The 26,593-nt window shown below is 49.0% G+C and overlaps 1 protein-coding gene across 1 annotated transcript in view; it reads right to left on the reverse strand.

The window, feature by feature from the left end:
- Positions 1–26,593, reverse strand: part of CDH3 (cadherin 3) — a 39,606-nt gene that overhangs the window by 7,846 nt on the left and 5,167 nt on the right. Inside the window, exons 3-10 of the mRNA XM_040982049.1 lie at positions 8,309–8,399; positions 6,929–7,064; positions 6,636–6,791; positions 6,395–6,539; positions 4,407–4,582; positions 3,734–3,862; positions 2,608–2,793; positions 179–420 (exon numbers count right to left, since the gene is read on the reverse strand). Coding sequence (XP_040837983.1) covers positions 179–420; positions 2,608–2,793; positions 3,734–3,862; positions 4,407–4,582; positions 6,395–6,539; positions 6,636–6,791; positions 6,929–7,064; positions 8,309–8,399 — 1,261 coding nt within the window. The remainder of the gene's footprint in view (positions 1–178; positions 421–2,607; positions 2,794–3,733; positions 3,863–4,406; positions 4,583–6,394; positions 6,540–6,635; positions 6,792–6,928; positions 7,065–8,308; positions 8,400–26,593) is intronic.

Consider the following 26,593-nt stretch of genomic DNA (forward strand, 5'->3'; position numbering starts at 1 on the left):
CAGGGGCTGGGGGAGAAAGAAACCCTTGCTCTCCAGGCTCCTACTGAGTCTCTGGTTCCAGGAAGGAGAGGGCACATACAGGGGTGATGTTCAAAACCCGAATCAGCCTTGGCAGTACTTGAAACTACCCAGCCCACTGCAGCTGCGCACTGGGTTGGCAAAGCCCAGGCCCCAGTACCTGATCCTCTGGTTCTTTGTGTCAGGGTCCCGTGCAGTGTAGACACACACTGTCTCCCCGACAGAGATGCCCTCCTGGACATCAACTACTTTGGAAGGTGGGACAAACACGGGGGCCTCGTTCACGTCCTCTACGTGGACCACCACAGTGGCCGTGGCAGTTGGAAGCTTCACCACAAAGGGCACCTCGTTGGTCACTTCCACGTACAAGGTATGCTGGGTTTTGGCCTCGAAATCCAAGCCCTAGGAGGCGAGAGGGAGGAAATGGGCTGAAGCACCAGTGTGTGAGGAGGCCCCGAGGGTGTGAGGAGGAGCAGGCCTGCCATGAGGAGTTCAAGGGCCCCCACAGCAACAATCCTACTCCAGAGCCTCCCTGGTCCTTGGTGTGGACAACCACAGGGCCTCTCTGACACCCCAGAGGCAGCTGGCTTAGCAAGGCCTCAGAGATCGCTTCCCAGTCGGGTGCCGACTCTCCTTTGGGGAGTTCTAGAAACACAGAACTTGGGATGGCCCTGACATTTACAGGCTGAGGTTAAGGGTGTCATGTCCTGCAATGTTATGGAGATACAGGAGGCACTTCACAGCCCATGTAGCTTTTCAGGATGCCCTTGGTTACTTATACATCCACGGGTGTGAGAAACATGTTTACCATTAGTTTAGAACATGTTTTATACATAAACCAAAGTTACGGGTGTGGTTAATATGCATTGGATTTTCTAGGAATGCAGCTTCTGACGGGGACTCATATTTTCTTTGTTCAGGACTTTCTCGAGAGCTTTTTGTTGTTCTGAAAGACATCAATACACTTGTGCCATGTTGTCAGGGCAACATGTGGTATCCTCTGCATCTGGATGCTTCCATAAACAGATGTGAATAACCGATCTCGTTGTTAGGATTTTTGGGGTATCCCTACCCTGAAGTTAACAGATAGAAATATAAAATATTTGTAACTTTCCTGTAAAATTTCTCTTTTTATTCATAGTTGGATATTCTGTTTTTCCAGAAGTTGTGAGTTAGATTAAGTTATAGAATAAATAAATTTCATTGCACAACATAAACAGAGCATTGGCTATAAAACAAGAGACAGAGAATCTAAAACAGGCTGTAAATTATTAAATAAAACACTGCTTTTTGTGGCTGGTGCTGTGGCACACTGAGTTAGACAGCCGCCTATAGCACAATATCCCATTTAAGTCCTGGCTGCTCCATTTTCACTCAGCTCCATGATCATATGCTGGGAAAGCAGCAGAGGATGGTCCGACTGCTTGGGACCCTGCACACAGGTGGGAGACCTGGAAGAAGCTCCTGGTTCTAGGCTCAGTTCTGGCTGATATGTGAATGTGGGGAATGAATCAGTGGATGAAATATCTTTCTCCTTCTCTCTGTAAATCTGCCTTTCCAATAAAAATAAATCATTTTTTTTTCTTTTAAAGGTGGCACTCAAACTCATGCTGTGTCCTATATGGGATGCCAATGCTGAAAGTGACAGCAACAATGTTTGCCCTGAGATTTTTTTTTTTTACTAGCGTATTTTTTAAAATTTTGAGTTTTATGGTACAATTCCATAGGGTTTGGAATTTTCCCACCCCTCTCCCACCCAATTTTTTTGAGACCTATCTTCTTAAAGCACTGCTTTATTCAATGATTTTATAAAACTGGTTATTTTTTGTTAAAGATTTATTTATCTTTATTGGAAAGGCAAATTTACAGAGAGAAAGATCCTCCAACCACTGGCTCACTACTCATGTGGCCTCAACAATTGGAACTGAGCTGATCCAAAGCCAGGAGCCAGGAGCATCTTTCAGTCTTCCACGCAGGTGCAAGGTGTAAAGGCCCTGGGCCATCCTTTATTGCTTTCCCAGGCTATAAGCAGGGAACTGGATGGGAATGTGGAGCAGCTGGGACATGAACCAGTAGCCGTACGGTATTCTGGCACATGCAAGGTTGAGAATTAGCCAACGAGCCATTGTGTAAAGCCCATATCCAAAGACCCAAACCATGTCTTATACCCCAGTAGGAATGAAAATTCACCAAAGTTGAAACAAACGCCCATGATATGTCCAACACTTCCAAAACTTGGAAAACTTTACTATCTGGACACTTACACAGGCATTTGGGAGTAAATATATAATTGGAACAGATTCTAATAAAACTGGGAACCCCCTGGCAAGGCCCCCTTGGGGGCAGCCCTGGACACCAGGGTCTGGGAGGAGGGTGGCACCACCGAACTCCTCAGTTACAAGAGCAAGTCTAAGCTTTTTCAGGGACTGGGCGCCCAGCAAAACTGAACAGGAACAAAAGGATTCCCGAAGGCCGCCTGGTGCAGCCTTGGATGAATGCACCAGGCTGAGTGGCTGTAGGCAGATGGTGGTGCCCCTCAACCTGGAGACTGAAAAACTGAATGCTCCCACGGTGGCTGGGTGGACTCACCTTCCTGGTTGTCAAGATGCCCTGGTTGCTCTCAGGACGGGTGGTGATGGTGAAATGGCCCCCATCATCACCTCCCACGATGCGGTAGGCAGCGCGCCAGGCCGTTGAGTTGGGTACATCCAGATCAGTCACTGTGAGCCTCTGTACCTCGTGACCCACGGCGTTCTCCGGCACCCGGGCCTCGTACTGTCAGTGTGGAAAGCACAGCACAGTGAGAGTGGCTGGCAGTCCGAGAGACTGCCCCACTCCCTGCCAGGCTTGAGAGTCCTCTGCTTGACTTCGGGATGGCCCCGTGCCCTCTGCCATTTCCTGGACCACCAATCTCTGTAGTAGTTGCCACAGTGTTCCAGGTATCAGCAACACAGCTGTGAAGATGCCCATCTGGGGTCTGCTCTCCCATCCCCAGAAAACTTACTGGTCTGGGCTCCCAAGCCCCAGGCAAGTGCAGCCACTCAAGGAGTCAAGAAGGGCAGGTGCGGAGAGGGGTAGCGGGGCTGACAGCAATGGGGCACTGACTAGAAAATTTTGGGGAGGTTTTGTGACAACTAGCAGAGACTGAGAAACCAGCTTTGCTCAGAATCAGTTTTTATCCTGTTTTTTCTTTTTTTTTTCCCCCTAGAGGTAGAGAGCAAAGGCGGGGTCACATGGAAGCCAGGAGCCCAAGAACTCAATCCAGGCATCTCATATGGGTGACAAGGACCCAACTACTTGAGCCATCACCTTTTAGGGTTTGAACTGGCAGGACGCTGGAATTTGGGACTGAGCGGGACCTGACCTGGGCTCCGACGTGGGATGTTGGCCTCTGAACTACTAGGTCAGACATCTACCCTGAGAACAAACTTTTCCTTGGGATTTGATAATACTCAGCAACCCAAGCTATTTAAAGATAGAAGGGAGGGATCAGTTAGGTAGGCACAGGACCTGGTCAACGGCAGAGCTTTCAGATTCATAAAGATTTTCATCTCCAACCCTTATTTCTCAGGCACCACCTTAACAGCTGGGCCTGAGAGGACTTCATCTAAAACCCAGGGCAGCACAGTGGGGCATGATGAGCACCGCTGGTTCACAGACACAAGACACAGAGAGGCGAGATGGGCTGCCCAAGGGCAGGGGGCTAAAGCTTTACCTTCTGGGGGTCGAACACAGGGGCATTGTCGTTGGCATCGAGAATCTCCACTATAGCCACTGCTGTGGTGGTGGAGCCGTCCCCGTCCATGTCCGTGGCCTGGATGGTCAGTGTGTACTCGGGGACTTTCTAAGGGAGAAAGAGCACAGGTGACAGATACACGGTGACTTCAGGCTTGACGAGGCACAGCCTTGGGGATGCCTCCCTGACCCCGACTCACCCCCTCACCCTCTGCAGAAGAAAGTGGAATAGAAGTTGGAGGACAGGGGTGACCTGCAGGGTCAATTAGTGCTTCTGAGATAGCCAGGGCCTAGCCCCTCCCTCCTCGGCTGCTTTGGCGTGGGAGCTGTGAGCAGTCTATTAGCAAACATATTCATTAGGAAACAGGAGGAGACTCCAGTATCTACGCAGTCAATTCTGCTTTGTGGCACTCAAGGGACAAATCTGGGCGATATGCACATGAAGTGAGCCATGCTAACAGGAAATGAGAAAACCTCCACAAAATATCAAAAGTCTGCATTTTTTTCAGCTGCTTGCTTGGCCTAGGAGGAGAGCTAATGAGATTGCTGGCAGCAGGCCACCTGCCTTCTGGAGCGGTAGGCTGTGGGCCTGGGAATGTTGCAGCCACTGTCCCCAGTTGCTGGAGTTACCCTCTCCCAGCCTGGGCCCTTACCTCTCGGTCCAGGCCGCTGGAGATGACACTGATGGTGCCTGTGCTGCGGTGGACAGTGAACATGAGGTCGTGAGGTTCCTTGGGCTCTTGGCTGTGAATGGAGTATGCGACCACCCCATTGTAGGTGTTGATGGCATCGTCCTCGTCGGTGGCTGTCACCTGCATTACAGAAGTACCTGGGGAGGAGAAGGACAAGTGGGCGCCTCTCTCCCCCAGCTTCAGCCTCAGCCTGACCTACCTGTGGCAACTCCTTGGCCCTGATCAGCGACTGGACCTGCCTGCCAGCATGTGATGGGGACTACAGCTAGCATATATTCACAGCCTCCCCCTTCTTAGAAACAAAGTGTCCTTGTAGGCCCCCTGCAGAGTGCTCTGGCCCTAAGAACCAATTTTGGTGAACAGACAGGCACATAACTGTGAGGAAACTACGATCACAAGTAGGGGCTGCTCCCTCCCTCCCACTGCTTCCCTCCCTGCAGAGGCAACCCGGCTGACACAGGACAGCAGGGCCACAAGACAGAAGGCATCCAGATCGCCCCCACTGTGAAGTCCCATCCCATCTTGGTCCCAGCCAGAATGGCGACCTTCACACATCCTGAATCACAAGGAAGAGCAGGGAAAAGGCTTCACCTCATTTGAGTGGTATTCATTGTGGGCACTTCTGTTAGGGGCAGTGGATCAGCTCACATCCCTCTGTAATTCTCCACAACTCCAGCAGGGAAGAGAAGAATCCTCCCTCTTTCTCCAGCACTTGTCTTTGAGGTCATTAATATAACCCCACTTCCCTGGATTTCTGTGGGCCCCTGTATGTTTGCTCTCCCATAACCAAGCGCATGCGCTCTCTCTATCACACACACACACACACACACACACACACACACACACACACACACACCTCCGCAGCTTTTCTCATAGCTGTCTCATTCATACAAGATGATGTCAGATGCTTTGAGGTACAACAGACCATGCACATGGTATCTCTGATCTTCACAACTCTTTTTATGTATTTGAAAGACAAAGGGATATAAAAATAGAGACAGAGATCTTATATCTGCTGGTTCACTCTTCAAATGTTCCCAGCAGCTGAGGCCGGGCCAAAACCCAGAGTGTGTAACTCCACTTAGGTCACCCATGTTGGGACCCAAGTCCTTAGCTCCTGCTGCCTTCTAGGGTGCACACACAGCAGGAAACTGGATAACAAGCAGAGTAGAGACTTGAACCCAGGCACTCCAATGGGAGATGGACCAAATGCTGGTCCACACAATTCTTCCATGCAGATATTAAACCCATTTTTAGATGTGAGGGCTGAAGCTCAAATGTCAAAAGTCTGCCCAGAGTCACAGCCAGTAGAGACAAAATCAACAATCAAATTCAGGTCTTTGCAGCTCTAAAGACAGTGGTTCCCAGACATGGCTGACCACCTGAAGCTTTTGGAAACTTTTCAAATACACAGGTTCCAGAGTTCTGTCCCCAAATCACTCTTCTTCAGGAATCTTGGCATGAAGTGGAGGAAGTTAACTTTTTTTAAAGTATTCCAGATAATAAGCTGCACAGATGAGGAGGCCAGGTGAAGTGGGAATTTAAGTCTGGTTGCTGGCTGTGTTGTGACACAGTATATTTAGTGTCTGCCTGCAACACCTGCAAATTATATGGGAGCTAGTTTGAGTCTTGGCTGCTCTATTTTTCATCCAGCTCTCTGCTGGTGCACTTGGGAAAGCAGCAGGGGATGGATCAACTGCTTGGAACCTTGTACCCACATGGGAGACCTGAAGGAAGCTCTGGACTCCTGGTTGGTCTAGCTCCAGCCATTGTGGCCATTTGAGGAGTGAACCAGTGGATATATAATATTCTTTGGTCTCTCCTTCTCTGTGACTTCACCTTTCAAAAAAAAAAAAAAGTCTGGGCTGACTGCCAGATGATTCCAGAAGTTGACTAAAAGTAGGTCTAGGCCCAAAAAACTCATAAGCAGGTACTCCCAGCCCTCTTACCAGGCAAAACACCCTCCAAGACACTCCCTCGGAAGACGTCCAGAGTGAACTTGGGCTTGTGGTCATTCTGGTCGGTCACAATGATGGAGATGTTCATGGGCTCCTCCACTGAGGCTCCATTCTCTGACACAGCATGGCCAAAGAGCTGTGGGTATGGGAGGTGTATGGTGAGCCAATGGCCACCTTCCCTCCCCGCTGGGCCGGACGGGATGCTTAATGATAAAAGCCGAAGGCCACTTGCCTCGTACTTGGCAACCTTCTCGCGGTCCAGGGGCTTGTTCAGCAGCAGCCAGCCCGTCTCCTTCTCTATGGTGAAGACGCCTTCAGGGGGGCTGTCTGCCCCAGGTCCTGTGATGCTGTAGAAAATCCGGGTACCTCTGTCCTTATTAGACTTGAGCTGAAAGCAAAATGAAATGGCAGCTGAGGAGGCAACAACCACATCTCCAAGAAGGCAGAGAGTTAGAGGGAAGAAGCCTTTGCAACAAGATACCACACCCTGGCCTCCAGCGACACTCAGAGGAGATGCAGTGGTACCTGATTCAGCCTCTGGGGGTAAGGACCCTTGCCGTTCTCAGAGACAGAGATGGGCGGGACCACCCACTCTCTCTTGCGTCTTTTTAAGATGCGCTTGGATGCTGAGAGCTTCGAGGCCTTCCTTTCCTGCAAAGAGAAAAGACAGCCTCCCGTCACTCACAGAGATGAGGGTGAGGACAGAGGCCTCTTGGGGCTGCTGCACAACGAAATAATCTCCATGTCCACAATACAGGGGACCAACAGATGCCCCACCCCCGCCAGCACACTGTTCCAGTGGAATACTCTGCAGATCTCAGAATGTGGGGGCACAAGTTGGGCCACCCATGTGGGAGACCAGGTTCAGCCTGGGTTCACAGTACCCCCAACCACTGTTGGCGTTTGGGGAGTACACTTGCTTGCCCATCATTCTTCATTCTCTAATAACAGGAAACCAAAGCGTGGACTTGAGAACAGTATGTTAGTTTTTACATAAAGGAGGAAAGAAGAGTATTTTCATACATATGTGTACACAAAACATATGAAGAAAAACATACACACACACTCATATACTCTAGAAGAAAAAATACTGGCCAACATGGTTAAGTGTCTTCTCTTGGAGGGATGGAGAGAACCCTAGGGAGACAAAGATAATGGGAAATGTTTTGTTGCATAACTTTTAAAAAATTAATTTATACGAAAGGTAGAGTTAGAGAAGGGGAGAGAGCAAACTATCTTCCATCTGCTGGTTCACTCCCCAAATAACCATAATGGCAGGGACTGGGCAAGCTGAAACCAGGATCCAGGAACTCCATTCTGGTCTCCCATGTGGATTGGAGGGGCTCAAGTACCCAGGTCACCTTCTGCTGTCTTTCCAGGTGCATCAGCACGGAGATGATGGGAAGCGAAACAACCAGGATTCAAACAGGTGTTTGTATGGGATGCCAGTGTCGCAGGTGGCAAGTCAACCTACCCTGCCTAAACACCAGTCCCTTATCGCATAACTTTGTTAACATTGTTATTTCTGATCCATATGACTAAATTTGCTATTCAAAAATTAAGTGGAAAAAAAAAAAAGCACAGAATTGTGAGCAAGGGCCTTAGGTTCATCTTCCTAGAGACTGGTGGGATTGGTGAGAGCCAGTGTGCAAGATGCGGGAGAAGGAGGGAAGAGACAGGGAGAGATGGGATCCCAGGGTCAGGATTCCAGATTCTGTCAAGATAGCTCTCTGCCCGCTGGCCTGACTCTCTGGCGCCCCTACTGCACTACAGTAGCAACTAGCACTACCTCTTCCTCCAAAAGGCTCCATGGCCTGGGCTCCATGCAACAAACTACTACTATCCAGTGGTTGCCAGGCATGCCTGGGAGAGAAAGGATATCTTTTGTCTCACAGATGGACATGATGCTTTACCTGAATTGTGCCACCATTCTTCCCAGTGAAGTTGTTTCCAGTGCTGAGTGGGGCTAACTCCTGCCCAGGGCAGCCTGCAACACCTACTATGGGGGAAAGAGAAACACAGTATTAGGAAGGAGGGGTTTCTGGAAGCTACCACAGGGAAAGCAAGACCTGACATCAATGTCCTGCTTGGATCGGGCATTGTGACCAAGGGGTGGCCACAAGGGACACAGGGCTGACTCAAAATCCCAGCTGGAAGCAGGTGGTTTTCTGAAGGCCGTACTGGCACACTGGTGTCCACACAGATCCTCTGGACAAGCTCTGCTTGTTTCTGTTCATCAGGTTTTCTCTTGGTTCCGCTCCTTGGCTACCCTTTCCACAATTACCCTGAGTCAGTAACTCCTGCTCAGCAGGCTAGAGACAGGGGGGTGGGGGAGCTGTTAGGTTAAGTGTCTAATACTCCATACCACGTGGGCATCACGTGCTTTTCAGGTTCCAAAACACATGTGAGAGTGCAGTGACCACCTGTTTCCCTACCGCCCTCCTTTGTGGCCAAAGCCTGAACCTGGGGGACCTATAAGGGCCAGGCCCTGGGCTCTGAGAGCACCAGGCTCTGGCCCAGGGCTCACGAGGTCATCAGACTGCAGTACACCAAGGGCCTCGGGAGGACTGTCCCCAGCCACATAGGTGTTAGTTGGGACTCTCTAAGCTGGCCTTGTTCAGAAGGCTGTCCTTTAGCTGCAGATTACTCTTATTTTGGTTAAAATACTTTCTTAAAATATGACAGGAAAACAACCGAGGCTCATTTTTTTAAACTTTAGCCGAGGCTCATTTTTAAAACTTTATTCAAAGGTCTACAATGGCCAACATGAACATGACTCATCTGCGGGGCCAGCATCATGATGTGGGTTCAAGTCCTGGCTGCTCCACTTTGCATCCAGCTACCTGCTAATGTGCCTGGAAGATCAAGTGCTTGGGTGTCTGTCACCCAAGTGGACAAGCTGGATGGAGTTCAAGCTCCTGGCCACTGCAGTCATTTGAGGAGTGATCCAGCGATGGAAGATGCACTTCTCTCTCTCTTCCTCTGTATAACTCTACCTTTCAAAGAAATCAATCTTCTAAGAAATTTGCAACACCACTGATCTTTAGGGAACTCAGAAGCAAAATCACAAAGAGCTAACACTTCATACCCACTAGGAAGGCTGTTAGTTAAAGGAAAGTAACAAGGCTTGGCCAGGGTGCGGAGAAGCTGGAACCTGGGATAAACTCAATGTGACACATACACACGGGGGATATTTTCCAATCTTTTGAAGGGAAAATATTCTGACATGGATGAACCTTTAAATCACTGTGCTAAGTGAAGCAAATCAGTCACTAAAGGGAAAATACTGAGATTGTGCTGATATAAAGAACCTAGAGTAGTCAGATTTATGAGAAAAAAAAAATAGGTAACTTATGGTAGGTGTTGTGGAGCAGCAAGCCACAGCTTGGGATGCAGGCATCGCATATCGGAGCACTGGTTCAAGTCCTGCTTGCTCAATTTCTAATCCAGAGAGGATCAGAATGTCTCCTGGGAGGCAGCTGGTGATGGCTGAAATACTTGGGCCCCTGCCACCCATATGTGAAATCCTGGCTGTTGCAGGCATTTGGGGAGTAAACCAGCAGAGGAAAAATTTTTATCTGCCTTTCAAGTTGCTGAAAATAAAAAAAACCAGTAGGTATCAGGGGTAGAGAAAGGGAAAGGGGTAATTACTGTTTGGCAGCACAAAGTTTTGGATTATGAAAGAATGCTGAAGACGGGCGATGATATGGGTTGTACAGCTCTGAATATATTTCATGCTGATTATTTAAATGGTAAAATGGTAAATTTGATATGTGCATTTTACCAATAACGTCTAATGTGGGATTAACACAGTCACTTTGGAAAACCGTTTGGCAAGTGTACTGAAGCCAGATACATGTACTTCCTAGCACTCAGTAATTCCAATCGGATAGACAGACCCAATAGGATGATATCTGCCAGGAGTGGGCCTAACAGTTAAGACAGGTACGTCCTGTATTAGAGCACCTAGGCTTCACCAGCAGCTGCACTCCTGATTCTAACTTCCTGCTCTAGCAAACCTTGAGAGACCATAGGTGGTGGCTAAGCGGTTGGGTCCCCATCACCCACGTGGGGGTCTGGACTGAATCCCTGGCTCCCAACTTTGGCCCCAATGCAGCCCTAGTCAATGCGGGTGACTGGAGGGTGAACTAGTAGATGGAACTGCTCTGCTACCCTCCCTCTCCCCACTAAAAAGAAATGGATTCTCCCAAAGGCTTAAGTTTTAACGTTCACAGCAGTAACATTCATAATAGCTAAAAACTGGCAACAGTCCAGAAGCCCATCAGGGTAGAACAGAAAGAACCACTATGACAAATTCCCATAATGTATCAGCTACGAGGTGAATCTAACAAATGTAAGGCTGAACTGCTGAAAGGTTGAGCCTGCTAACACCAAAGAGGACAGATGCAATGCTGGGGAGGACCCAGACGCTCTCCTCCTCCTCGACAGTCAGGACAGACCCCAGCCCAGAGAGGTTAGTAAGCGAGTTCGTTGAGTTGGGTAGTGAACATCACACAGGGGGGCCCTCCCTGACAGCTAGCTCAAAGCAATGGTTTAAAGCTCTGCCTCATGCAGCACCTCCAGCCATACCAAATTAATTTTAGAGACGTGACAAGACAAAGGGAGTCAGCTCGGGCTTCCAGAGACGGGGAACTATGGGAGAGTAATATCAGGAGTAAACCCAGAGAGCAAGACTAAGGCTGCCAACCAGTCCCTCAGCACTGCTTGGGAGCTGATAAGAGGTGTCTCTGGCAAAGAATTCATGTCCTGTCTATGCAGAAAGTGTTGGGGAGGGCGGACACAAAGAGCTCTTCCCCCATTTGCTGCTTATTACTGGTCTTTGGTGCAAAAATATTTATTGGGGCTGGTGCTGTGGCACAGTAATTTAATTCTCTGACTGCGATACCAGCATCTCATATGGATGCTGCCTATTCCACTTTCCATCCAGCTCCCTGCTTGTAGCCTGGGAAAGCAGTGGAGGATGGCTCAGGTCCTTGGCCCCTGCATCCAAATGGGAGATCAGGAACTCCTGGTTTCTGGTCCCAGGTTGGCTCAGCTGTTCTAGCCACTTAGGGAGTGAACTAGCAGGCGAAAGCTCTCTCTCTCCTCTGGGTCTCTTCTCTCAATAACTCTGCCTTTCACATTATTCTTTCTCTCTCTCCCCCTCCCCTTTATGTCATAGAGGCTTCTTTCAGGGAGACATCTTCTGGATCTTCTGGTCCCCTTCAGTTTTGCTTCTGTTGAATGAAGCTCGAAACCAAGTGAAACCGAGGAAGGAAAGACATTGGCCATCTTTGGGAAGAAGTTAGTGAACGGAGGGGAAGAGAGGCTTAATAAGAACGAGGATGGCTTCTCAATTATGGAAATGTATAGTGATAGAGTACTGGGGTCTATCATATACAGATGTGGGGGTATAATGGAACATGCATCCCTGCTTCTAGACAAAAGATGGATTCCCAATGAAACTGTTGGACATGTGTAGACAATGGGATGCTGGACTGTGTGACACTGTACCAACAGTGTTGGGGTACACGTAAATAAGAGACTGATAGAATTATGATTCCTTATGAAGGACTACATCATTGTAGTAAAATGGGGAGAATCTGTCAGGGGGTGGGAGTTTGGGGAGGAATCCCAGCCTATACGAAATCATACCACATAATTCAAAATTCAAAATATATATTAAAAAAGAAAAAAAAAAAAAGGACCAGGATGAGCTGCTGTCAGCTCCGCAGAGCCCAGAGCTGGGCCTGGGGGCCCAGGAGCTTGTACACACAGGCAGGAGCCTCTGTGGAAAGGCTGGAATGTGTCTGTGACAAAGACAAGATTGCTTAGAAACCTGCCCTGCCTCCTTGACAACAGCCGGTTGTGGAGTCCTGGGCCACGCGGGAGGAAGGCAGAGTGGGAATCCAGGCCCCATTTGGCTCCTGAGCCTCCCAGGGGCTGCAGGATCCCCCAGGAGGCAGGCCAGGCCCGTTATTTCTAGCACACGGCTTTGAGGAATCTTGCCTTGCCCCGAGGCTGGAAGCACCAAAAGTGAAATTATCTTAAATACACCGCAGAACTTAAATAAGCTATGGGGCACTCACTCTGGGGAGTTACTTATCCTGCTGTGTGTGCAAAGTGATACTTACAGCACAGTTAGAAAATTATACAGGGAAGCTCGGATGCTGCGAAGCAAAACCAAACAAGCTGGACGCAGAAGCACATGCAGCGTCCATGACTCTGCACCGAGCAAAGACAGAACAAATGAAGCGCCTCAAAGACTGAGCTGGCAGCTGCCAGTCTTCAAGCCTGTCATCTCAACTGCTCCACCCAGGTTACCTGCCAGCAGCTTGGGGCCTTTATTTGTCTGTAGGTCATAAATTCCTGTGCGACCTCCCAATCCATATGCTAAAGTCCTCATTCCTAGGACCCTACAGTGTGGCACTGAGAAGAGGACATGAGGAGGAGCAGGCCAGACACCCACATCTCATCTCAGATTTTGTACAAATATGCTAACATTCCTATTCTTTTGAAAGATTTATTTGAGAGTGGCAGAGTGACAGAGATGCAGGGAAAAAGAGTGAGAAAGAGATTATCTTCCATTTGATGGTTCACTCACTGGCCGAAGCCACAAGCTCCATCTGGGTCGTTCACATGGGTGACAGGAACTCAAGTGTTTGAGCTGTCATTTGCTGCCTTCCCAGGAGCATTACCAGGGAGCTGAATCTGACACTTTTGCACCTGTACTCCACATGGGATATGGGCATTCCAAGAGGTGGCTTAACCTGCAACACAATACCCTCCCTGATAGTTCCAGTGGTTTTTCTTTTCGTTTTTTTAAAGATTAATTTTTTATTCCAAAAATTGCAGGAAGGGAAAGAGGGAAGAGGAGGCCTTATCTTCCATCCTCTGATTCATTCCCCAGATGAGCAGGCCAAAGCAAGGAGTCAAAAGTTTCATGTGGATCTTCCATGTGGGTGGCAGGGTACCAAGCACTTGGGCCATCTCCTGCTCTTTTCCCCAAGTCATTTGCAGAGAGCTGGATCGGAAGCGGAGTAGCTGGGATATGAATTGGCACCATTATGGGATGTCAGTGTAAGTGGCAGTTCTACCCCTAAATCCTGATTTTACAGTATATTTGAGAAATGTCCCTGGAAGGTGACCCCAAAACTGAGCTTAGGGGTAGAGAATCCAGTCCTTGGAGATGAGGATGAGGGTTAGGTTTGTTTCTTTTTTGTACACTTTCCTCAATTCAAAGCATGACTATATTAGCTATTCCAACAGATAAAAAATTCATCACTCTGCCCATTTCTACCACAGCCCTCAACAGCGGGTGCCAGGAGCACAGAGCCCTCTCAGTGACTTCCTGCGATGCCAGGCTCTGAGTGCACTCCTATCCTCTCCCTCCAGGTTCCACAGCAGGGGCTATCGACTTCTCTAGCACTCAGAAGCCTCAGTCCCCCAAGCTCTTTTTGGGTGAGTTTCCAGTCACCCAAAAATAACCCCCAGGAGGGCAATGCTGACTGCCAAGGTCTCTACTGCAGTGTTGTGGGCCCTCCCCTCTCAGCTTACACATCCCAGGGCATCAGGACCTGCTCAGACCCACCTCACCTTGGGGTGGGGCAGGCAGGTATGGCATGAGTCCAGGTAGGCAGAGGCAAGCTTCAAAGCCCACTCTGCCAGACAGCCTCAGCCAAGTGGTTTCCTGTGCAGATCTTCACCAGAAAACCTTGTAAGATGGCTCTTGCTGTTTCTAAAGGAATGGCTAGGGACTCAAGGGGCTGCCGGGGCTACAGCGGCTTCCGGAAGCAGCTTGGATGTGAACTACACAAGGACTGGGCAACAGGCCCTGAGGGCAGACCAAGGAATGAAGAACATGAGGTTTGGAGTCTGAAAGATTTGGGCTCAAATCCGTGTCATGCATCCCTATCCACTGTATAAAACTGAGCAGAGCGTGTGAACAGAGAGAAGCTGGTCTCCTTATCTGGGAGACAAGGATGGCGAGAGCCATCTCCCAAGGTCCTGGGCAAGGCTGAGCAAGGCAGAGTGGCACAGCCAGGCATGGCCTGGCCCTTGTAACAGGAGTCTTGGCCCTCACTCCAGGTCCTGGCCTCTTTCCCCAGCTCCCAAGAGCTGTGTTTCAGACTGAGCCCCAGGGCGTGCTTTCCCTGATACACTGAGCACTAGAGCCGGAAAGCAGGTGCCCTGCAGTTTCCTCGGGGAGGGGGAGAATGGAGAGCTCTCAGATGAGCTGACCTTTCTAGGGAAACTTGCTGGGGCAGCTGCAGGAACAGGACTAGTTTTCTCTGTGAGTCACCGAGGGGCTGGTAAATGGCGGGGCTGGGGGCAGGCCAGTACAGCTGCCTTCCACACGCTTCCTGGCATCTCATGCGTGTGTCACTGCTCCAAATTGAAACTGATCCAAAATCAAGTCTCATCCTCACTCATCCCTCTTCTGCCCTGCCTTCTCATAACCCCAGTGAGGCCGAAATTACCTGTGGGCTCCACGAGGCCACCCATCAGGACCAAGTCGGGAGGCATGAATGGGCTTGTGTCAAGCTGTTTCAGGGGTGAGCCGATGAGCACATAGGACAACGCTTCAGACCTCAAGACGGGAAAACAAAGACCTAAACCTTGTTCTCACCTCCACACCCTGCTGGGATCTCTAAGTCTAAACACTGGTTTACTACCGAAATACCAGTAACAGCCAGGGCTGGGCTGGGCTGAAGCCAGGTGTCAGCACCTTCATCCCAATCTCCCATGTGGGTGGCAGGGACCTACTGAGGCCATCATCCATTGCCTCCCAGGGACATCAGTGAGAAATTGACTATGAAACCTGGGGTATCTAGGACTTGAACCAGCACTTTGATATGGCATGCGGGCATCCCAAGTGATAGCTTCACCTACTGAGCTGCAGCATCCACCCACTGTGGGATTCCGAATCACAAAATGGATGAAGAGGTGTCTGCTGGTAGCCAGCCTTGTCTCCTGTGATGGACAGTAGCATCCTGTGAGAGTGCTAGGGCTCGAGTCCTGTTTATTTCTGCCCTTCCAACAAGGTTAAAATAAAATTTCAAAGCCCTCTTTAAGGCCATCATTACCTCCCACTGAGTGGCTAGGTAGGAGGGTGGAGGAAGCATAAAGAAGTCACTTGAAAGAAGATTGTGGCATTTTCCTAAGTATATTTACATAGAAAAAAGGTGTGCTTACTATGAGATATCAATTAAAAGGCTAAGTGCTACAGAATGCTTAGGAATCAGGTATTGTGGTATATGAAAATACTTTTAAAAAGTTCAAGAAAAAAAATTAGTGGTAAGCATTGGGGTAGAGTAGGTTAAGATATCAATTAGGATTCCTGCTTCCCATACCAGTGAACTTGGTTTGAGTCCTGGCTCCCTGCTTCCCATTCCACCTCCTGCTTGTATGCCTGGGAGGCAGCAATGATGGTCCACACACTTGGGTCACCTCCACCTACGTGGGAGACACAGCTTGAGCTCTTGGCTTTGGATTGGCTCAGTCCCACCTGTCACAAGCTTTTGGGGAAAGTGAACCCCACCCCATATTTCCTGCTCTGTGTTACTTTGGTATATGAACAGTTATTTTAAATGAATGGCTATCTTTTTTAAAGACTTATTTTTATTATTTTTTTTATTGGAAAGGCGGATATACAGAGAGGAGAGAAAGAGAGGAAGATCTTCTGTCCGATGATTCACTCCCCAAGTGAGCGCAACGGCTGATGCCATGCCGATCCGAAGCCAGGAGACTCTTCCGGGTCTCCCACATGGGTGCAGGGTCCCAAAGCTTTGGGCTGTCCTCGACTGCTTTTCTGCGCCACAGGCAGGGAGCTGGAAGGGAAGTGGGGCTACCGGGATAGAACGGGCGCCCATATGGTATCCTGGGCGTGCAAGGCGAGGACCTTAACCACTGCGCCACTGCGCCGGGAGACCTGGAAAAAGCTCCAGGCTTCAGATTGGCGCAGCTTCAGCTGTTGAGGCCGCTTGGGGAGTAAACTATTGGACAGAAGATCTGTCTCTCCTCCTCTCTGTATATCTGCCTTTCCAATAAAAATAAATAAATTTAAAAATTAATAGTTCTGGGCCCGGCGCAGTGGCGCAGTGGTTAAGGTCCTCCCCTTGCACGCCCGGGATCCCATACGGGCGCTGGTTCTGTCCCGGCAGCCCCGTTTCCCTTCCAGCTCCCTGCCTGCGGCCCGGAAAAGCAGTCAAGGACAGCCCAAAGCTTTGGGAACCTGCACCCATGTGGGAGACCCGGAAGAGGCTCCTGGCTTCGGATCGGCATAATATTGGCCGTTGTGCTCTTGGGGAGTGAATCATCGGATGGAAGATCTTCCTCTCTGTCTCTCCTCTCTGTATATCCGCCTTTCCAATAAAAAAAAAATTAAAATTAATCTTTTAAAAAAATTAATAGTTCTATGTTTATAGTATTAATAGTTCTACAGAGGAGCATGAGAGAGATAGGATAAGCCCTGGAATCAAGAAGGTAGCCCACCTGTCCCTGACCACCAAGGAACTCATAGGCAAAGAAGACCTAGACAGTTACAGAGCATGAAGCCACCACAGAAAGTCTTGCTCAAGCAACTGCTACAGGGCCAGGCACCTTCCACTCAGGGCTACGGAAGGAGCAGGAGGAAGCCTTAGAAGCCTCTCTGGCTGATGAGCTGTCACCACACCACCATCTTTGAGAGGCTACAAGCAGCAGGAGGCATTCTGTAGCAGCCACCAGTGGTGACTTTACACAGCCCACCAGGACCCACGGTGGTTGTGTCCATCCCCAGACCCTTCACCCTGGCCCTGGCCTCTCCTCCTGAACACAGGGGGCTGCAAGCCCTTAACCTGGAGCATTTCTCCCACCCACCAAGGAGAAGCTGGAGCTGGCTTACGGCAGAAGCAGGACTGCAGCCCTTGCCTCAGGGCAGACACCCACAACCAAGACTGGGGTGGGAAGACAGGAGGACAGATTTGGGAGATGTACTTGAAATGTTGGCTTAAAGCTACTGGATGGGTGCCCCACGCTGAGTAGGGAAGGCAGTACCTTCTCGAGTCCCCAACTGCAGAAGCTGTGAGCAGAGAGACACACCACTGCAGCAGGCTCCTCCCAGCCCTCCCTCAGCAGCCCAAGACAGGGACCCATGCCAGTCACACACCACACTGCTGACTCAGAGCTCAGTGAGAACCACATGAGACGTGTTGTGTGTGTGTGTGTGTGTTTAAAGATTTCTTTATTTTTATTGGAAAGTCAGATATATACAAGGGAGGAGAGAGAGAGGAAGATCTTCAGTCTGATGATTTACTCCCCAAGTGGCTACAATGCCTGGGACTAAGCCAATCAGATGCCAAGAGCCTGAAGCTTCTTCTGGGTATCCCACGCAGGTGCAGGATCCCAAGGCTTTAGGCTGTCCTCGACTGCTTTCCCAGGTCACAAGCAGAGAGCTGGATAGGAAGTAGAGCTGCTGAAATTAGAACCAGCACTCATATGGGATTCTGGTGCGTTCAAGGCCAGGACTTTAAGCCACTAGGCCATGCCACCAGGCCCTAAAAATAACTAAATCTTAAAAAAAAAAGAAATTTGGGGCCCGGCGCGGTGGCGCAAGTGGTTAAAGGTCCTCGCCTTGCAAGCCCCGGGATCCCATATGGGCGCCAGTTCTAATCCCGGCAGCCCCGCTTCCCAACCAGCTCCCTGCCTGTGGCCCGGGAAAGCAGTCAAGGACGGCCCAAAGCTTTGGGAACCTGCACCCGCGTGGGAGACCTGGAAGAGGCTCCTGGCTTCGGATCAGCATAGTATCGACCCGTTGCGCTCACTTGGGGAGTGAATCATCGGACGGAAGATCTTCCTCTCTGTCTCTCCTCTCTGTATATCCGCCTTTCCAATGAAAAAATAATAAAAATAAATCTTAAAAAAAAAAAAGAAATTTGAAAAGGTGCTATACTGAAATCCCATTTTTGAAATGCAAATTGTTCAAATTAAGAAAACAAAGGTAAAAAAGGGATAGGTATTGTGGTTAAGCCTCCACTAGAAAGCATATATAAATTGGAGTGCATGGCTCCAGTCTTGCTCCACTTTTTTTCCCGAAGATTTATTTATTTTTATTGGAAAGTCAAATTTACAGAGAGGAGGACAGAGAGAAAGATCTTCCATCCACTGATTAACTCCCCAGTGACCACAATGGTCAGAACTGAGCTGATCTGAAGCCAGGAGCCAGGAACCTCTTCCAAGTCTCCCCCGCAGGTGCAGGGTTCCAAGGCTTTAGCTGTCCTCGACTGCTTTCCCACCCCAGGCAACAAGCAGGGAGCTGGATGGGAAGTGGAACAGCCAGAAAACCGGCATTCATACGGGATCGCAGTGCATGCAAGGTGAGGATTTAGCCACTAGGCCATCGTGCTGGGCACTGCTCTACTTTTGATCGACCTTCCTGCTAATGTACTTCCTGGGGTGGGTGTGGGCATCAAGTGAGAGCTCAAGTACCTGGGCCCTTGCTACCCACAGGCAAAATGGGACTAAGTTCATCATCTGGGCTTAGGCCTGGCCAAGCCCATCTGGAGGATTAACCAGTGAATGAAGCTCTCTTTGTGTGATCTGCTTTTTAAAAATTATTATAACAAGCAAACAACAACAAAAAAAAGCCTTGTTAAAAATTCACATAACTTCAAAGCTGGATAGACTAGCGAGTCTCTGGGTTCCCGGAACACAGATATCCCCCGACCCTCCACGTCCTATGTCCATGTGAGAGCATCATAAGCCTTGAATCACAGGGTTCAAGAGGATTATTTGAGGTTCCAAGAATGCATCCTTTAAACATCAATACAACCACTCACACAAGACTGGAGCAATATTTGGGTTTAAGAAGAAATTCATGAGTCCTTTGGAGAAGCAAATAAGAAAAAAAGTGAAAATCTACTTTTATTATTCAGCAGAAGTTTGCTAACAAGGTTTGAAATGTAAAAAGTTCATTTTTAATTGGATGTCATGTTCAAGGACAACAATGCTAGTACTACAGTTGCTAAGTTGTACAACTTAAAATGCTGTTGATGATTGGTGATTTTAAATGCTTCTGGAAATATATTATTTGAATAACTGAGTTATTAGAGAATGGTCAGTAGGAACAGCCTTTGTGCTATAGTAATCTTCAGCCTATAGCTTGCAGACTGTCTTGCCATGGTTTAAATATAAACACTAGATTTATCTGGGTGGGGTGGAGACGAATAAACGAAGAGGCACTTGACCAGCCCTCCACAGCAGTCTTTCCTAATAAGGAAACTCCTGATAGGTTTCTAAAATTCCAAACACTTTACGATTTTTATGTTAACTCCTCTCCACCACATCTATAAAAGATAAAAACTGAATAAATCATGGCACATGCCTCATGTAAGAGACTATGTGGCTGTTAAAAACAAGACAGATGGGCCTGGCGTGGTAGCCTAGCAGCTGAAGTCCTCGCCTTGCACACACTGGAATCCCATATGGGCACCAGCAGCCCTGCTTCCCATCCAGCTCCCTACCTGCGGCCTGGGAAAAGCAGTCGAGTATGGCTCAAAGCCTTGGAACCCTGCACCTCCGTTGGAGGCTCAGCAGAAGCTCCGGGCTCCTGGCTTCAGATCAGCTCAGCTCTGGCTGTTGCAGCCACTTGGAGAGTGAATCAGTGGATTTAAGATCTTCCTCTTTGTTATCTTCTCTGTATATCTGACTTTCCAATATAAATAAACAAATAAAACAAAATAAAACAAACAAAACAAAAAAGATGAGCATTTAGCAGTCTGGAAAGATGACTGGGATTCTAGTTGCAGGGTAACATTCACATTCAGGGCATACTCCAATTCATGTTTAAATTCTTGTGCACATAAATATTTTTTTTTTTAAAAAAGGATTTATTCATTCAATTGAAAGGCAGAGTTACAGGAAGAGAGAGAGGTCTTCCATCTATTGGTTCCTTCCTCAGAAGGTTTCAACAGCGAGGAAGGGACCACACTGAAGCTGAGTGCCTAGAACTCTCTCTTGCTCTCGCACAGTGGCAGGTAGGGCCCAAGGACTCGAACAGGCATTCACACGGGAAGCTGGCATTGCAGGTGGTGACTTGAACTGCGGACACAATGTGAACCTGAGTGTACACAGGTTTTCTTTTTCTTTTTTAAAGACTTATTTTTTATTGGAAAGTCAGATACACAAAGAGGAGGAGAGACAGAGAGGAACATCTTCCATCCGATGATTCACTCCCCAAGTGAGCGCAACAGCCAGTGCTATACCAATCCGAAGCCAGGAGCCAGGAACTTATTCTAGGTTTCTCACACGGGTGCACAGTCCCAAGGCTTTAGGCCATCCTCAACTGCTTTCCCAGGCCACAAGCAGAGAGTGGGATGGGAAGTGGAGCTGTTGGGATTAGAACCAGCGCCCATATGGGATTCTGGCATGTTCAAGGCGAGGACTTTAGTCGCTAGGCCATGCTGGGCCCTACATAGGTTTTCTTAAATACAAAGAAGATCTACAAGGCTTCACATTAAACCACTGACTGTGCTTGTTGTTGGGAGTAGAACTGGAAATCTTATGTGCATTTATTTCAGATTTGTTCCTGTGAGACACAGCCAAAGGCAGTGGTTTCAGCTCTGGCTGTCTAGATTTGAGCCCTGGCTCTCCAGAGTTACATAGCTGTGTGTTCAGGGGCACGTAACCCCACCTCTCTGGATTTAGTTTATTCCCCTGTGAAATTGGGATGGTAATAATATCTCCTGTGAGGGATGTTTGAGGACTAAAGGTGCTAACGCACAAAACACTAAGACTATCATAAAGTTCTCCACAACGAATTCATATATTAGCGCAAAATCCCAACCAACTGTATAGTATATGCTTGCCATATACTACGTTATATATTCAGGGGTGATTAAAAGGTTTTTTTTTAATATTTATTTTTATTGGAAAGGCAGATTTATAGAGAGAAGGAAAGAGAGAGAAAGATCTTCCATCCGCTGGTTCAGCTCCCTTGAGCTGATTCAAACCTAGGAGCCAGGAGCTTCCTCTGGGTCTCCAATGCAGGTACAGGGTCCCAAGGCTTTGGGCTGTCCTCAACTGCTTTCCCAGGCCACAAGCAGGCAGCCGGATGGGAAATAGAGCATCTGGAATATGAACCGGCACCCATATGAGATCTCGGCACATGCAAGGGGAGGATTTAGCTACTAGGCCACCACACCAGGCCCCTCAATGTTTTTTTTCTTAAGTAAAATTACATTCTCCTTGGAAATTTGGGTTGTCGGTCAAGTCTGTGAGCCTATGACTCAGGGGACCATAAACAGTATGCAAGCTGAAATGGGGTAGAGCCCTAGTTGGAGGAGAGTGCAGGAAAATTCTAGAAGAACACCATCAAAGATAAGAGCACAGCAGCTCTCAAAGCCAGAGGGAAGCCCCTGGCAAGGCCCCTTCCCTGGAGAGGGTAGGGTGGGGCCCTGTTCCAGCTTGTGCTTGTTCTGAAATGCCCACAAGGGGCTGTTTCCCTCCCTGGCCTGAAGATATAACAAGCCTGGGCTCGCTGTGCAGAGCAGACGGCAGCCAGGCTCCAGCAGGACACTAGGCTGCCAGCCTGGCCGTCTCCCTGCCCCTCCCTTATTTCCCACCTCCAGCTGATCAACCAGCATCCTCCCCGTCACAGGCTCAGGGGATGGAGGTGGCATTTCTCACATAGGGCCGAGGAACTGGGACCCAGGCTGCACAATGTGGGTGAGGAACCAGGCCTCGAATCTCCTTTATCCCCCAGCCTGTGTTGAAATGCCCAACATCATGTCTATCCCTACCGCTGGGTGTGACAAGAATCTGGAACACTTTCCTCTGGACCTGGGTGTTTCTCAGGCCAGCAGCTCTTGCTTCTCTTTCCAAATGTAGGAAGGAACCTTGAAGACACACATAGGTACTCTCGAATGCTCCTAATGCCGGGGGCAGAAGGAGGGTTAGACATCTTTCCATGATTTACTTATTCATCCGAAACAACAACAGGGGGACAACAAGAGGGAGGGTGATGAAAGACAGGGCCAGTGTCCCTCCACGTCCTGGTTCTCTCCTCAACGTGCTCATAACAGGCAGGGTTGGGCCAAACTCAAGCTGGGAGCACAGAGCTCCATCTGATTCTCCTATGCCAGCGGCAGGGACTCAGCCATGAGCCATCACCTGCTGCATTAACAGGAAGCTGGATGGGAAGCAGAGGAGCTAGGCCTGGAACCAGGCTCTCCAACATGGGATTGCAGGTCTCCCAAATGGTGACTTAACCCACTGTGACACAGTGTCAGTCCCAACACCACCAAAGACTGTTAAAGCAATTGTGAGAACCCTAAGTTCAGAACTCACAGGCAAAAATAAACCTTCTAGTATAAAAGGTTTCAAGCGTTGGTAATAAGGTGGTCTTAAGTAAAAGTGAGGCTACAGAGGAGGAAGGGGATGGCCTGGGGGTTGTATCTCCTTGGTTCCATCTCCTCTGAGATGGCAGTCATGAAAGCAGACAAACCTGTGCCAGCTGGCTAAGGGTTTGCGTGGCCTAGAAAGTCTCTTGGGGGTGTGGAAAACAGCTCACCAGCTCTCTGGCCTCCGTGTCTGGAGCTGTGTGGCCCTGGCTCTGAGCCTTCTCTGAAGTTAGCGATAGAGCCAGGAGCTGTGAACTCAAAGGCTGCGCAGGGCAGGGAGGCAGTTGTTCCTCCCTGTATACACATCCTGGCTCACCCGCGCAAGCCCCAGGCCTTGGCTCCCTGGTGTTTAGCAGGACCTGCAAAGGGTTCTGTCAGCTGGGAAAATCTGGGGAAATCTGCAGATTTCTGATGTGCCTGGCCACCCAGAGTCCTGATGAGGGAACAGGACCGGACCTGCTCAGCCCCTCTACTCATGGCAGAGTGGGGGTGGGGTGAAGAGAGGCAGAAGACAGGGCAGGGTCTCAGAACACTCCCTCCCTCCCTGACCTTAAAAGGGAGACCAGAGTTCTGGCAGTACGAGGGCCCCTACCAGGCCAGCCCCTGGTGATTAACAGAGGCCTGGGGAGGGTGTAGGAATTCCAAGCTTTGGGTCATAAGTTAACCATTTCCAAGCTTTTTCTGTGGTGTGGCTGGGGCCAGTGACTCAGCACTGGTTAGCACCTCATAGTTAGGGGATAGCACCTAAACTCAAAGCCTGCCTCCAAAGACTTCCTGGCTGGGTTGCAAAGCTACCAGACTAGGTTTCCTATCCAGTTAAATGAGTCCTTTTCCACCCACCTGGTGGGGCTTGTAGGAGGATTAAAGGGGCTTACAACACAGCAGTGGGATGCTGGAATTCACTAAGTGCTCAATGACCAGTATTCAGGTTTTCATATCCTGAGCCCTTCCTGCCAGGCTGGATGCCTCTGGCAGTATGGGTGACTGGGTGACTCAATGAAAAGAAGGCAAGGGAATTAGCAGGGAGGAGGAGCCCTTGCTCTCTGCTCACATGTCCCCTCAACGTCCCACCCCAGTCCAGCCAGAATAAATGCACAGAAGCTCATGCTGCCCCCTCCAGGACAGACCCCTCCACTCCAAGACACACCCCAAAGTCTCCTTCAGTCTTCCGCTTGTGGCAACATACTAGAACATGCTTCCCATTGGTGACTATTTTTCCCTCTCTCCACACCAATCTATTTTGTCTATCTCTCTCCACTAGCTGGTAGGTGGCCCCTGGAGGCTAGGGTTCATTTGACACACTTCATCCATTAATGTGCTGCAGCATCCAGATTGGTACCTGGCACCTAGTCAGTGCTCAAGAAACAGTCACTGAAGGAAGGCTAAGGTTGGCCACTGACCTGTTTCCCCTCAAACAGGGAGCTCCTGAGGTGAAGGAGCGGGAAGCCTTGCTTCTCTCTGGCATCCAGAATGGGCTCAGACACTTGTTGGCTGAACTATCACTTCGCCTTGTCTTGGATCCCAGACACCTCATTAGAGGGAGGGAGGAGCTGCACTGGACCACCTTGCTCAAGTTAGGTGGCTGCTCCCCACCCACAAATAGACCAGAATAAAAATCTCCCCTGGGGCAGGTACTGGTCTAGTGGTTAAGATGCCCATGTCCCATATTAGACTCCTGGCTCCAGCTGCTCATTCCAACTTCCCTGGGAAGCAATGAAGTGACTGCTCAAGTGGCTGAGTCCCTGCTAACCTCATGGGAGACCTGGCTTGAGTTCCTGGCTCCCAACTGCAGCCGAGTAGAGTCCCAGCCATTACAGACACCTGAGGAGTGAACCAGTGCATGAGTCCCTTCTTGCCTCTTGAATTTATTATTTTTTAAATGTATTTATTTACGTGAAAGAGTTATGGTGGTAGGAGGAGAGAAAAGAAAGACTGATTTCCATTTGATGGTTCACTCCCCAAATGGTCACAGGGGCCGGGGCTGGGCTGGGCTGGGCTGGTCGAAAGCCAGGAGCTTCTTTGGGATCTCCCACATGAGTGAAGGGGTCCAAGCACTTGAGCTGTCTTCCACTGTTTTCCAAGATGCATTAACAGGATAGGAAAGTAGAGCGGCCAGATCTTGAAAGGACATCCAGTTGGGAGGATGGGTCAGTATGATTTTATCTGGTATGTCATGGAATCAGTCCCTTGCCTTCTGATTGAAATAATAATAATAATAAAACAATATATATGTAAATTTCCACCCAGGAAGATCTTCTTACCTAAGAAATTCAGGTCCTAGGCTTAGCACAATAGCTCAATAGCTAAATCCTCACCTAGCAAGCACCAAGATCCCACACAGATGACAATTCTTATCCCAGATGCTCTACTTCCCATCCAGCTCCCTGTTTGTGGCCTAGGAAAGCAGCAGCAGATGTTCCATAGCCTTGGGACCTTGTACCCATGTGGGAGACCTGAAAGAAGTTCCTGGCTTCAGATCACCTTAGTTCTAACCATTGCGGCCATATGGGGAGTGAACCAGCAGATGGGAGATCTTTCTTTCTCTCCTTATCTCTGTAAATCTGATCTGCTTTTCCAATAAAAATAATTCCTCAAGAAAAAAGAAATTCAAGTCATTTCTAGATTCCTTTCTACTTTGGAGTGAAGTGTCAAGCATTAGATCAAGGGCAAATAAAGGAAAATTTCTCCCTTAACACAAAGTATATGACCAAATATATTTAACAAAACAACAAAAAAATCTGCTGTCTTAGCCTAGGATGAGAAACAAGTATCCATAAAGGGCCAGACTGGCAGGAAGACTCTGTGAGTGGGAGAATCCAGAAGAGACCCAGCTACTTCAGGACAGAGAAAAGCCGGCTTCTGAGCACAGGACTATGATACTGGACACACAGCTATCATATCCTCAGGTCCAGCAGAGACTCACACAAAAAGCTCACGGAGCACTCTCACAGCAAGCAAATCCTGAACTACTCATGTGCCTATTGACACTGGAATTGTAGCGAGTCACATAATGCATTATCAACAACAATGACAACCCCCAACTACAACCCTGAATTATGCAAGAATCTCAGTGTGCTATCAAAGAAGCCAGACCCAGCGCGACACACTGCATGGCTCTTGTACAAACACAGACATGCTAACCTACAGGTTAGAAACTGGAGCAGGGATTATCTTGGAAGAAGATGAAGATTGGGAGGGAAGGCACATCAGAGGCATTGGTAGGACTCTGCTGATCTGTGTGCTGGGAATGCAGGTGCTTTACATCTGTGCTGTTCATATCAGGCTCACTGGGCTCTGTTCTCTGCATATGTAACTAGCGGCTACCACACGGCACAGTGAGCTGTTACCTGTAATGCCGGCCTTCCATGTTAGAGTGCCAGCTCGAGTCCTGGCTGCTCCACTCCCAATCTAGATCCCTGCCAATGCATTTAGGAAGGCAGTGGAAGATGGCCCAAGTAATTGATGTGAGAGATTTGGATTGATCTCTGGGCACCTTGCATCAGCCTGAACCAGCCCCGGCTGCTACACCCATTTAGTGAATGAACCAGCAGATGGAGACTCTTGTTTCTATCATTCTGCTTTTCAGTGAAAATCTCTTGTGTGCATTATTTTCAATAACAGTGGACTGTGAATGAAAACCACTCAGTCTCCTCAAGACCAGAGCATCAACTGTTCTGGACAGGGGAAGCTATTCTCTCCCTATGTCTCCTCCTGGTGCTCTGTAGAGCTATAGCTTCCAGCTCTAGAAACCCAGTACTTGACACATGCAACACCTTGTTCATGCAACAGGGAGATGAGGGCACTGTCCCTG

The sequence above is a fragment of the Ochotona curzoniae genome, unplaced genomic scaffold (assembly GCF_017591425.1).
Source record: "Ochotona curzoniae isolate NIBS_2020 unplaced genomic scaffold, NIBS_Ocur_1.0 contig_3622, whole genome shotgun sequence".
NCBI classification, from domain to species: Eukaryota; Metazoa; Chordata; class Mammalia; order Lagomorpha; family Ochotonidae; genus Ochotona; species Ochotona curzoniae.